Raw genomic sequence first — 12,538 nt, 5'->3', positions numbered from 1 at the left:
GAAGACACACAACATGGAACCCATAACTGCTGCAGCTGTAATACCATACAAAGCCTGTTTTTTATAACTTTATTTATACAATGATTCTCAAGCTCTGAACAGGATTCCTGACCACACAAATGCATGTCCTGCCATGGAAAAGAACTAACACTGCATTCATTCAGCAGGCAAAAAGAACTCCTTTAGATATGTGCTGCAAAGGAGCCTTGAAAGACATTCGCAAACCAGGACTGAGGGAGAGCTTTCCATATGAAAAAAAAACGAACAAATAATAATAATAATAATAATAATAATAATAATAATACTATATTACCACAGTGGCACCACCCAGGTCACTTCCCAAACCTCTCAAATAAGATACAATCTGTTACAAACCATAGTAGTAGTAATAATGGAAAAGGAAAATGAAAAAATATTAATAATAGGCCCAATTACAAAAGAAGTGAGGTTGCTAATTTACTTTCATACATTTAACAAAAAAAATAAATTTCCTTTGGTCAAGTAAAAAAAGAGGAGAGGAGAGCACTGCCCACGCCAGTATCCCAAAGTCTCATGGGTAAAAACTTTTTTGTAATTGGTTTTGTTTCCGTATTTTTTTTCCCTTCCTTGTACAGTAGACTAGATAGTTGAGGCTCTAAGGCTGTGAGAAAGGTGCTGAAGGCAAATCTGGTTATGCTGTCACTCTCACTCCATGTTGCAGCATGCTGTGGAGGGTGGAGGGATGGGGTGGAGGGTGGAGGGTGGAGGGGGGGGGTGTCTGCGTTCACGGCGCAGGCGAGGCAGCGTCGGGCTCGGGCTCGTTGTTGTAGTTGTTGCTGTAGTGGTGGGCTTGGGGCGGGTGGCTGGGGAGGATGTCCAGTTCGTCCACCTGCGGCCCGGGGTGCAGGACCACCAGCTGGTCCTGGGGAATGTCCGCCGCGGCCGCCGCCAGGTTGGTGCTGGACTTGCTCTTCACGCACTGGAAGTCCACGTGGCGGCTCTTGCCCTCCTCCTTCTCCCAGGACATGCGGATGAAGGGCCTCTGCACGTAGTTGTAGATCACCTCGGGCCTGCCGCCCGGACGCTTCTTCACCTTCTCTTTGTAGGTGGGGTAGCCTACACACGCACAGACACACGAGGCCATGGAGAACGCGGCACATCCATTAGTATCTACAAACTAAATTAATAATCATTTTGCTCAGTAGAGTATTTCATCAAATGCAGGATAAACTCTAAATGCGGATGTTCAGATAATGTGATGGACAAGACAGAAGCTCACCTTCAATGCCCAATCTAATTTTCTTTAGTCCTCGTTCTTTCAAAACTGATTTAGCAACATCTCGGTTTTCAATGTACTTGAAGAAACGGTAGAGTTTTGTACTGTATATTACTGAAAGACAGGAACAGGCAAGACATACTGAAGCAAGGTGACACAGTAAAGAATCTAAAACTAAACCAGCATCAAACACGGCTCAAATAAACAGTTCATATGTATAAAGATGGATTAAAAGTGGACTTGAGGGCAAAATGACTGTTCCGTCAGGTTAACATGTCTATCAAGTCAAATCCTTTAAGTTACAAAATGACTAACGAGTTTTAAGAAACAACATTTAGACCGCCATGATTCCCAAATCAGAGGGGTTCCTGGTGACGTGCGAGGGCTCTTACTCTGTGAATATTCCTCTCCCATCTGGGGCGGATACTCTTCATCCCAATCCACCACATCATCGTCAGTCAGCACCACGATGTGACATTCTCTCTCTCCACTCTGCGCACTGGCCACCATTAACGGCAATACCATCTCCTCCAGGTAGAACTCAAACTGCCTCCGTGCCCCATCGTTGGATAGCTCATGCATCAGAGCGCCTGTGGACAACAACAGCGTTAAGACAGAGACAAAGACAGACAGACAGAGACACACCTCTTGCGCTCCTATTTTTTGCAGAAGACATGGCTTTATCTGATCACATTACTACACCTACAACACTGGTGCTATAAGATCACAAAGCGTACGTGTATCCAGTAGGACTCACTCAGGTCCCTGCACTTGATGGTGCTATAAGATCACAAAGCGTACGTGTATCCAGTAGGACTCACTCAGGTCCCTGCACTGGTGCTATAAGATCACAAAGCGTACGTGTATCCAGTAGGACTCACTCAGGTCCCTGCACTTGATGGTGCTATAAGATCACAAAGCGTACGTGTATCCAGTAGGACTCACTCAGGTCCCTGCACTGGTGCTATAAGATCACAAAGCGTACGTGTATCCAGTAGGACTCACTCAGGTCCCTGCACTTGATGGTGCTATAAGATCACAAAGCGTACGTGTATCCAGTAGGACTCACTCAGGTCCCTGCACTTGATGGTGCTATAAGATCACAAAGCGTACGTGTATCCAGTAGGACTCACTCAGGTCCCTGCACTTGATGGTGCCATAAGATCACAAAGCGTACGTGTATCCAGTAGGACTCACTCAGGTCCCTGCACTGGTGCTATAAGATCACAAAGCGTACGTGTATCCAGTAGGACTCACTCAGATCCCTGCACTGGTGCTATAAGATCACAAAGCGTATGTGTATCCAGTAGGACTCACTCAGGTCCCTGCACTGGTGCTATAAGATCACAAAGCGTATGTGTATCCAGTAGGACTCACTCAGGTCCCTGCACTGGTGCTATAAGATCACAAAGCGTACGTGTATCCAGTAGGACTCACTCAGGTCCCTGCACTTGATGGTGCTGTAGTCGAAGGAGATACACAGATAGTCACAAGCTTCCCTCAGCTCAGGAATGGAGATCCCGTCAGGGCAGCGGATTATTCCAGATTTATAGTAATCCTGCGAATTAGGGATGATACACACACACAACACAAAGTCAGCCATTAGTGGGGCAGCACTGTTAACATAAGATCAGCCCCTAAAAACAGAGCAGCAGATGCCGAGGCTCCCCACAGGGTCCCCACATGTCCTGAAGCTGCTGGTCTCGAGGAGACAGGCAACACTCAACTCAGCTACGCGCCAAACTGCTGTATTGGGCGGCTGTACTGGAATGCGGTTCAAAACCTCCCCCTCACAAACACATTATTAACTCCCGCTTCCTTTCCTAGATCACAGGCCAGAAAAGCTGAACTAAAAGCACAGGTCAACTGCAAACGCACTGGAGCCGACACCCAATCGCCTCATTACAGACTCTTTCTCCCTCTCACTCCAGCAGAGCTCCATGTGGCACACAAGCTTTCCGTTCAGTGTCCTGACTCGACCTCTTTGTAGCCGTGGAAATGACACCGGGGCTTGGTTACAGTACCGGGTCAGGTGGCAGCTTCAAGCCTCACAGGCCCGTGCTTGCATGTACTGACACAAGGAGTTTAGCTCCATTACTGCAAAGTGAATCTTTATGCAGCACTAGACAAAATATTATAACCCAAAACAATGCAAACTGCAGACAACTTGCTACTTTTCCGTACTTGATACAGAATGCAGATATGAAACTTAAGCAACAGGTTAAATTTAGTGTCTTAGTATCAAAGGGCATTAACTTTATTCATCTTTTTTCTGAAATGTTAACTGATAAAAGTGTGTGCTCTCAAACACAAACTTCATGCCTTACACAAAAATCACAAAATCTTACCTCATCGTCATTATAACCCTTCATGATAAACTCAAATGCAGCTGTCTGTGTGGTAAAAGCGTGCGTGCTCATGTTGCAATAAGACAACAATTTGGGCTAATTAATCTTCAACAGGCTTTTGCTAGTGTGACGCACTTTTCCTGTAAAAAAAAAAAAAAAAAGTGATATGGCAAACTTACCAGAATAGCCCTGAACACAGTGGAGCTGATGCCCTCCGCCACCTCGTACTCCCCTTTCTCGTTGGGTCGTGTGAAGTTGTGTTCTCTGCCCGAACCAAACATTCTACAACAGGACAGACGAAAACAAAACTCAATCAATAGCTGGAAAATGACTGTGCGTTTCCAGGGCCGCGTCGTGGCCGGACAGACTAAGGTAGGGCAGGTCAAAGAAGGTTCTGGACTCACCTGCCCAGCATGGTGTTGGGCTGTGCGGTGAAGATGGAGGGATCCACTACGAAGCGCGTGTTGTCCACGATCAGCGTCACCCTCTCCGAGGTGCGTATGCTGCGGGCCCCGTCCTTGGCGTTCTCGTAGACGAAGACCATCTCGCCCACGCCCATGCCCTTGAACGTGCCCTCCGAGCTCGAGAGGCTGCTGTTACGGCTGCTCACCACCCCACTGCTGCTGCTGGTGGAGCCGCTGGGGGAGACCCTCTGTGGCCTGGGGCTTCCGGGCCGGGACGACCCTCCATCCCGCTCTGTGCGAACAACACACGCCCAACACGCCATTTACAGTCATGGACTAGAATCAGATTACACCTACAGATTACCAAACACCCGACACCGAAAAGACGACAACAGACTAATCCGCTAATTAAGTTCCGTGACGTGCCGTTCCATCTGCGTTGCCGACTGTCGCCCTTTTTCGATATAAACAACGGAGATAAACATCGCTAGGGTTGAGACATCTCCAGAGGCGTCGAGCGCACACTCCTCGGCGACGGGGGGGGGGGGGGAAGGCGTGCTCACCACTAGTGTGCTGTCGCGTGGGCGAAGTGACGTTGCGTATGCAGGGCGTGAGCTGGCCCTCGCCCCGCTCGTGTGAGGAGTCGCGCGAGCGGTCACTGGAGCGGCGGCGATCTCGCGAGCGGTCACAGCTTCCACTGGCACCGTGCAGGCTCATCTTTACCTGGTCAGCCCTCTATCCAAACAGCAGCTTCACTGAGGGACGACACACACAAAACACCCAACACAGAGAATAAGACTACAGAACCCCACGAGTCAAACACCATATCAGTCTTGCATGCTGCTTCTTACTGTAATTTAGCCCACCACTTGTGAAGCAACACTGCAGCATGAATGGAAGTCTTACCTTAAACCTTAAAGGGAAGCCAATTCAGTGCAAGAGAACTGTGGCTGATAAACCACAGACTGGCTGTTGTCTGAATATGGCCTGCCTAAGTATTAAAGGAATATCTAAAATTCTGTGTCAGGAAATGTGATCTTAATATTCATGTATGTATGTAACAGGAATTTATCGACAACATCATATTACTGCATGACTGTGTCATCTACAAATTAAAGGATGTGAAAAACGTGAGATTTAGAAAGAATAAACATTCTAGTGAAACAATTGTTCTTTCGTACTCTAACGTAATAGGCCTATCTAGACTCCTTGAAACCCCCGAAAGGGAAATTCCAGAGATAGTTTTCTATTTAAACCACCCTGGAGAAAAAGAGAACAATCCCACCCCTTCGGTTCCTGTTTGGCAATATAGAAAAATTTGAAACGCTACCCAAGATCACCTTGTCCACTTCTCACATAGCAAAGTGGACGTTATATCTTTCCAAGCAAATGCAGTAAATTGATCGTTAAAGCTCCTTTGGATAGTATGGTACAACCTTCATTAAAGGTTTCCGTCTTGTGTAGTCTTTTTGCTGTAAGAAATCCTTTGCTAGGTTAGGCAAAGCAAAGGACTAAAAACATTTTCAGAAGTGAGACTACTGTATTTTACCATAGTAATCACTACGCTACCTGTAAAAACAACTTCCCATAGTCACTGGGTTATTGTTGGATTATAAAGGAAAGGTTGTCAATCTAATCTTGAGGAACCTAGGCCAGTCTATATATTTGATATGTTCTAGCTCTCCAACACCCTTGGCTTGAGGCAATCCGAGACATACCACACCTTGTTTACCTGCTTGAGGTGTGTGGCATCTGTATTTTAGAATGTAGCCTGGGTAGGTGTCGCCAAGGACCGGATTAAGAAACTCAACTCAAAATGACCTTTGAATGTCGTATGTGGGTTATTTAAATCCAACGTCTCAAAGCATAACCATTTGGATAATCATTAAGTGCAGAACTAGGAACTGGCTGTTTAATGCATCTTCCTACTTCACACCCATAAGACTTGTTTGAGTCTTTTCAACATCAGTTTTCAGTGTCACTGATGTTGCAAGACTATTACAAGTCATATGACGGTGGACATGTCAGTATACAACCCACACTCAAGTCTTCAGCACAACCTTGAGTTTTGTGCGATAGACTGACTAGGTAACTGTAACAAGCCAGTTTGGTTAATCTGTAACGTTACTAAAATATTTGTGAATATTGCCAAACCTAGGCTTAGCCAACTTTTATAGACCTGAACTCAAACACCGACGTTTTGAACACGAGAACAATCCACCCAACAGCATCCGAGTTTCGTTTTTTAAATACCGAACTTCAGTTGCAGTCGTTAAAACTGACACATTTATTCGTAAAATACTATAACTTAGCTAGTTACTATTATAATTACTAAACACAACCAAGAGTGTAACTAGCTAACTAACCTACCCAGATAGCTGCTGTAACGCTAGCCAACCTTAGTTCGGTGCTTCGGATTTGGCTGACAAAACATAACCAAGATAAAGTCAAACCAAACACGGAGCATTTAGAAAAACACGTAGGAAAAACTAGAGGGTTTCTAACACAACCCAAAGTTAGCGACATTAGCATGCTACTCATACTCAGTTAACGTCGCTACACGCTAACACAGACGCCTTCATGACGTGGCTAGCTGGTTAGCTCGGCGGCTAGCTGGCCAAGCCTTTGGCTGCGGTTCTCGGTTAGCCTACAGCAGTTAGCAGGGCTAGCCAGCTAGCTACCTTGGTACCAATAAAAAAAAACTAAAAGGCGTAGTCTCGGTAAATAAAGGTAGTAACGTAAGAATGCGTGTTTAACACCGTTCAAGGGGCGCCGCGCCGGGCCTCACGTTCAGCGAAGCGTCTCTGTACGAGCTAACAGCTAGCATAGACATTTAAAACGACCCAACGGCTAAAACGGACATCACCACAGCTAACCCTGAACACTCTCTATGTATTTATGACGGGGAAAAACGGGGTTTTTCTTACCTGTAATATCGTCATAAGCACTGACATTCGGAAAAAGGGGCATTCAGCAACAAGAAGGAAATTAACAAATAATAAAAATATACGCCAAGTTCCAGAGGCGTCTCTGCATTTTCCAAAACAGCAAAAAAATGATCCTGCCTTAAAAGTGTTGTCGCTGGCAGGAAACGACCATAGACCGAGGATGACAGACTGAAGTCTCGCGAGAACAGCAGGCACCCAGAACTTAACACTTTGTAAATTTTTATTGTTGCTTGTTTGTCTCTGCTTTAAATTGTTGTTAATGGTATCGTTGCATTTATGGTAATGTTTTTTTTTTTGACAATATTTTATTCATACATTATGTAATAAAGGAAAGGGATGGTATTTTTTTAACGTCGTTGTGTAAAAAAAAAAAAAACAACGCTTAAAAAAACCTTTCATTTGGGTCACATTCGAAGTTGTGTTTGATAAATGAAAAATAAAAGATCTTGTTAAACTACATCTCTGTCATTCACATGTCCTAAATGGTTGGAAATCATTTGTATAAATAAACCTACACAACCAAAAAATTAAATACATAAATTCATTTTAATGCCATTGTTGTGTAAAAAGAAAGAAAGATAGAACAAAAACTTTAATATGGGTCACATTAGAAGTAACGTTTTATAAATGGAAAATAAAGTTCTTGTTAAAGTACATTAGGATCGCAGGCACACAAAATGTCTGTCCTTCACGTGTCCTAAATGGTTAGAAATCATTTGTATAAATAAGCCTAAAAATAAAATAAATAAATAAATGTTAATGTCATTGTTGTGTAAAAAGAAAGAAAGATAGAACAAAAACTTTAATTTGGGTAACATTAGAAGTACTGTTTAATAAATGGAAAATTAAAGTTCTTGCTAAAGTAGATTTAGGACCGCAGGCAAAGCAAAATGTCTGTCCTTCACATGTCCTAGATGGTTAGAAATCATTTGTTTAAATAAATCTACACAACAGAAAATAAAATAAATAAATACATTTTAATGCCACTGCTGTGTAAAAAGAAAGATAGAACAAACTATTTAATTTGGGTCACATTAGAAGTAACTTTTAATAAATGGACAACATAACCAAAAAACAAAATAAATAAATAAATAAATAAAATAAATAAAGACATTTATGACATAAACAGTTACATTTATGTCAAACAGTGGAACACAGAAATAAATTAACAAATGAAAATAAATAAAGCAATTGCATATTAGTGCATTTTTTTATCAACAACGACTTCAGTGCAATGCCCACACAGAGACGCAGTGACGACAATAAACACTTTGAACGATAAACATTTTTAGATGCAAAATGTATCATATTACTAAGACCAAACATGAAGACATTCCAGTATAAACTCAAGACCCTGTTTGGGCTTTGGGCGATGAAATAACTGAGAAAAGAGTCCTGTTTTTCCCCCTTTGTCCTTTTTGAGAGTCATTGAGCGAAGGTATGAGAACAGCCTTTAACTTCACCTGGAGCCAGTCTTGCCTCTCCAATGCCTGCTTGTGCTCTCCAACATTGTGCATGAGCTGAACTTCACTGATGGACCTCTTGCTGTGGAAGTGCAGATTATTACCGGTCAGTCCCAAAGCAATACAAGCAGTAAGAAACAAACTGGGCTGTTAGAATACTCTGACATTATATTTTAAAATACATCATTGTAGTTATAAATCCTCTTACCCGACTGGAACTCCCTCCAAACGTAGAACTAGATTGCACAAGCTCCAGAGGAAAATCACTACAATGGTTTTGTCCATGGCACGTATCGAAGACATCGCATTAACTGAAACATAACAAATATCTATAAGAATGGAGAACATGACTTTTTTACAATGAAATTTGATGCTAAATTAAATTTAAAAATGAACTTACAAAGGTGGGACCAGATCGTAGCTTTGCTTTACACAGAAACTCCATGTGTCAGTGTAGTAATTGTGTCAGACGTGCCTGCTCCTCCCTTTTTATGTATGAAGCCCCTCCCCTTGGTCATTGATGAGCAATCCAGATTATTGATGGTAATGTCGCTTTGTGCTTTGATGAGGACTGGCATGTACATAACGACCCCTCTACCAACCCCCCCCCAATACCTACCCCACCCACCACCCACTTCTGTTTTCAACACCTCAGCCAAGACCTCTTGTGATTAAACTACTTCTGAACTTGGGTCATGCATAGATGGCTATGATGTTTGTCAGAAGGTACGCCCTTCAGGCCAGTAAATCGCTATTTCCCTGACTCACTTACTAGGAACCAACGTTGCGTGCATTCATACACGTAACCAAGAACACAAACGGTTAGTGTTTTCAGATGGACAATAAGAGTTGAGGCAGAGAAAAGGACCAGCACTTGTAATAAAGGAGTGAATAAGAGTGGAAAGGTGATTCTTTGGTTTTGATTACAGGGTTTCTGAGTTTGAAATAGAGATTGAGGAGAAGAACTGCTGAGAACAAACCAAGACACTAATGAAAGCTGCCCATCAAAGCACTTGCCCCGCCTCCTGACACAAACACTGCATTTCTCTTGTGGATATTCCATTGTTTTCCACCATTTTGGAAAGCTTATTCCCAGATAGTGACCATGATGAATCTACCGCCATTGAACCTCCAAAAAAGGAAACCCATGACAGGAAATCCAGCAGAAAACTCCATAGTAATGTGTGTTTGTTTAGTATCTAACTTGCTGGAGGTTTGTACATTATTGCTCACTTGATGTTATGTGAGTCCAACAGAAGAACTGATGGCCCGTTGCTCAGCATTGCAGTGTCAAGCAAAGCCTCCCTGATACTTACATGATCTCCAGTGATCTATGGGAAGAGGACAACCTTGTCATACTCGCATGGGACACATTGGTTAACCATGAGAGAAGTTTTCTAAATGTGGCCGAGGAATGGCTATGTCATGACACAAGAAGTGAGTTCCAGAAAGGATTCAAAACAATGCGTGGTGTGACAAATCTCCCTTATAGTACTGAAAGTCTTCTGTTCAGGGGTGGGCGGTGAGGGCACTGTGTGGCATTTATAAGGATTCTCATGTTTCACAATGGTACATATACCATTCCCGCATCTTAACGTTCACAGTGCTTGTCTTAACTCAGGAAGGGCGCACTTACATAGCGAGGTCGAGAGGACTCTACCCCCATGACCACATGGAGCAGTGTGTTAGCCTGGCATTGTTCAGACAGCGCAACACACAGGATCTTTTTCAAAGGGCAAAGGTTGATTTGTGTGATGTGTGTTATGTAGAAGCATTGTTGCAGGTCATTATAGGGTCACTAATAATAACCTATTTGATGTGTGGTCAGTATGATGTTATAGTGGCAGCCACAGTATAACAATAGCACTACATTTTCTATATTTAGTTAGCAATTAACATATTTATTTATTCATATGAGCAAGTTGTATGCAACTTTGACAGCTTTGCACTTCTGTGAAATTAAGCATGCCTGGTGTCACACTGAACACAACTGATTTAGAAGGCGATTCACATTTCACATTTAGCACGGAATTCACATTTCACATGTAAACAGCTTACTCCTAAAACTGTCCTGAACAGGTTCGCTGCAGATGCAGGACCCAGCACAGCCAAGCTGTTCTCATTACCTCATGCGGCTGTAATGCTTGCCATCCCACTAATGGTATGTTGCTACTGCAGCGTGCATAGGAGCTCGGCGAGGATTAAGGTGAAGAATTGCTTACAAACCATTAACTGGGGTCACCCCCACAATGCCAATGACAACCATGTAGAATGAACATCACACAGGGTTCCCTCTATATTTGGAACGATGAGGTAGATATATAGACATGAATCTATATTTAACCTTTTGGTAAAGCTTGTGCTTGGCATGTTTCTTTGTCAGTAACTCCAGTGATATTTTTGCCTGGAAGAATGTAAAATCATACAAATGCAATAAACTGAAATTAATTAATGTTGCGTCCTTCACATTTTTAGATATCTCTTGCCAAGATATGAATAATTCAGGAATGGGAACAAATAGCTTACATTGAAATATCTCTCATCACGATGTAATGCTGTAGTTCAACCTGATGTATCAAACTTGGATTTTGAAAAATTAACTAATAAACAATAATCAGTCTACCTACACATGACACCAACTCTAGAAATGTTAAGAATGTATGGCTAAACATGACATAGCTATGCATTATCATGTTGGAGGAGTCATGTTTCTAAATCATTATATATGCAAGAATATTTTATCTGGTCTGTGCTACGAAGAGGGAGTTTCACTATAACCAGTTTAGCCACTTCCACATTTAGATAGTCATGGAAGAAAAACCAGGCCGCATGCATGTACCATTACAACCACTCACAGAAAACAGCTACGCTACTAAAGAGAAACTGAAGAAAACCAGTCTGATAAGAGCATCACAGCCGACTCTTTAAACCAAGCTCTGAATCAGCAAAATGTTGAAATATATTTATAAATCACACTGAAAATGATATCAGGAAATGACAGGGTTGACTCATTTTAGTCCACTTAATCTTCTCACATAGTGAAAGATGTGTAAAGTCATACAAATGCAACTATAAAACCAAACACATGGTATGAGTAACTACAACAATAATAATAATGATGCCTTCAGGTTCCTAATTCTGCATGACCTCTTTTTCCAACAATGTGGTATTTGGGAATTTCAACTACTGTCAAAATCAATTGGTCCCTTTTGAAGGAATATAAGAAAGGCTACAAGACTGAGATAAGTGGGTGGCATCACTATGAAATATAGTCGTCATAGTGGGTGACATCACTATGAAATATGGTGGTCATTGTGGGTGCCATCACTATGAAATATAGTCGTTATAGTGAGTGTCATCAATATGAAATATAGTCGTCATAGTGCGTGCCATCTTTATGAACTATGGTCGTCATAGTGAGTTCCATCACTATGAAATATAGTCGTCATAGTGGGTGACATCACTATGAAATATGGTGGTCATTGTGGGTGCCATCACGATGAACTATAGTCGTTATAGTGAGTGTCATCAATATGAAATATAGTCGTCATAGTGCGTGCCATCTTTATGAACTATGGTGGTCATAGTGAGTGCAATCACTATGAAATATAGTCGTCATAGTGAGTGCCATCACTACGAACTACCGTCCTCATAGTGGGTGACATCAAAGTGGTAGTCAAAGTGGGTGCCATCATTATGTACTATAGTCGACAAAGTGGGTGCCATCGCTATGAACTATGGTTGTCATAGTGAGTGCCATCATTATGAAATATAGTCGTCATAGTGGGTGCCATCACTATAAAATATAGTTATCATAGTGGGTGCCATCACTACGAACTACGGTCATCAGAGTGGGTGACATCACTATGAAATATAGTCATCATAGTGGGTGACATCACTATGAAATATAGTGGTCATAGTGGGTGACATCACTATAAAATATAGTTGTCATAGTGGGTGCCATCTCTATGAACTATGGTCGTCATAGTGGGTGACATCACTATGAAATATGGTGGTCATAGTGGGTGCCATCACTATGAACTATAGTCGTCATAGTGGGTGACATCACTATAAAACATAGTCATCATAGTGGGTACCATCACTATGAAACATAGTCGTC

General features: G+C 42.4%; 2 protein-coding genes across 3 annotated transcripts; both read right to left on the bottom strand.

The window, feature by feature from the left end:
* Positions 1–53: 53 nt before the first annotated feature.
* btbd10b (BTB (POZ) domain containing 10b) lies at positions 54–7,129 on the bottom strand. 2 transcript variants are annotated; one of them, XM_077023638.1, is made up of 8 exons: positions 6,935–7,129; positions 4,571–4,762; positions 4,008–4,299; positions 3,783–3,885; positions 2,693–2,813; positions 1,648–1,845; positions 1,259–1,369; positions 54–1,095 (listed from the first exon to the last, which is right to left on the bottom strand). In XM_077023638.1, exons 2-8 carry the CDS (start codon positions 4,722–4,724, stop codon positions 764–766), a joined length of 1,311 nt encoding a protein of 436 aa, XP_076879753.1. In that variant the 5' UTR covers positions 4,725–4,762; positions 6,935–7,129; the 3' UTR covers positions 54–763. The 2 variants fall into 2 exon arrangements, with proteins under 2 accessions (XP_076879753.1, XP_076879754.1); XM_077023639.1 differs by lacking the exon at positions 6,935–7,129 and adding an exon at positions 6,767–6,862.
* A 277-nt stretch (positions 7,130–7,406) lies between these two features.
* On the bottom strand, positions 7,407–8,858 carry pth1b (parathyroid hormone 1b). The gene is made up of 3 exons (XM_077024177.1): positions 8,819–8,858; positions 8,627–8,729; positions 7,407–8,500 (listed from the first exon to the last, which is right to left on the bottom strand). Exons 2-3 carry the CDS (start codon positions 8,719–8,721, stop codon positions 8,302–8,304), a joined length of 294 nt encoding a protein of 97 aa, XP_076880292.1. The 5' UTR covers positions 8,722–8,729; positions 8,819–8,858; the 3' UTR covers positions 7,407–8,301.
* Between the last annotated feature and the right edge of the window lie 3,680 nt (positions 8,859–12,538).

This window comes from Brachyhypopomus gauderio, chromosome 12 (assembly GCF_052324685.1).
Source record: "Brachyhypopomus gauderio isolate BG-103 chromosome 12, BGAUD_0.2, whole genome shotgun sequence".
NCBI lineage: Eukaryota > Metazoa > Chordata > Actinopteri > Gymnotiformes > Hypopomidae > Brachyhypopomus > Brachyhypopomus gauderio.
This window is presented reverse-complemented; position numbering and strand designations above follow the sequence as displayed.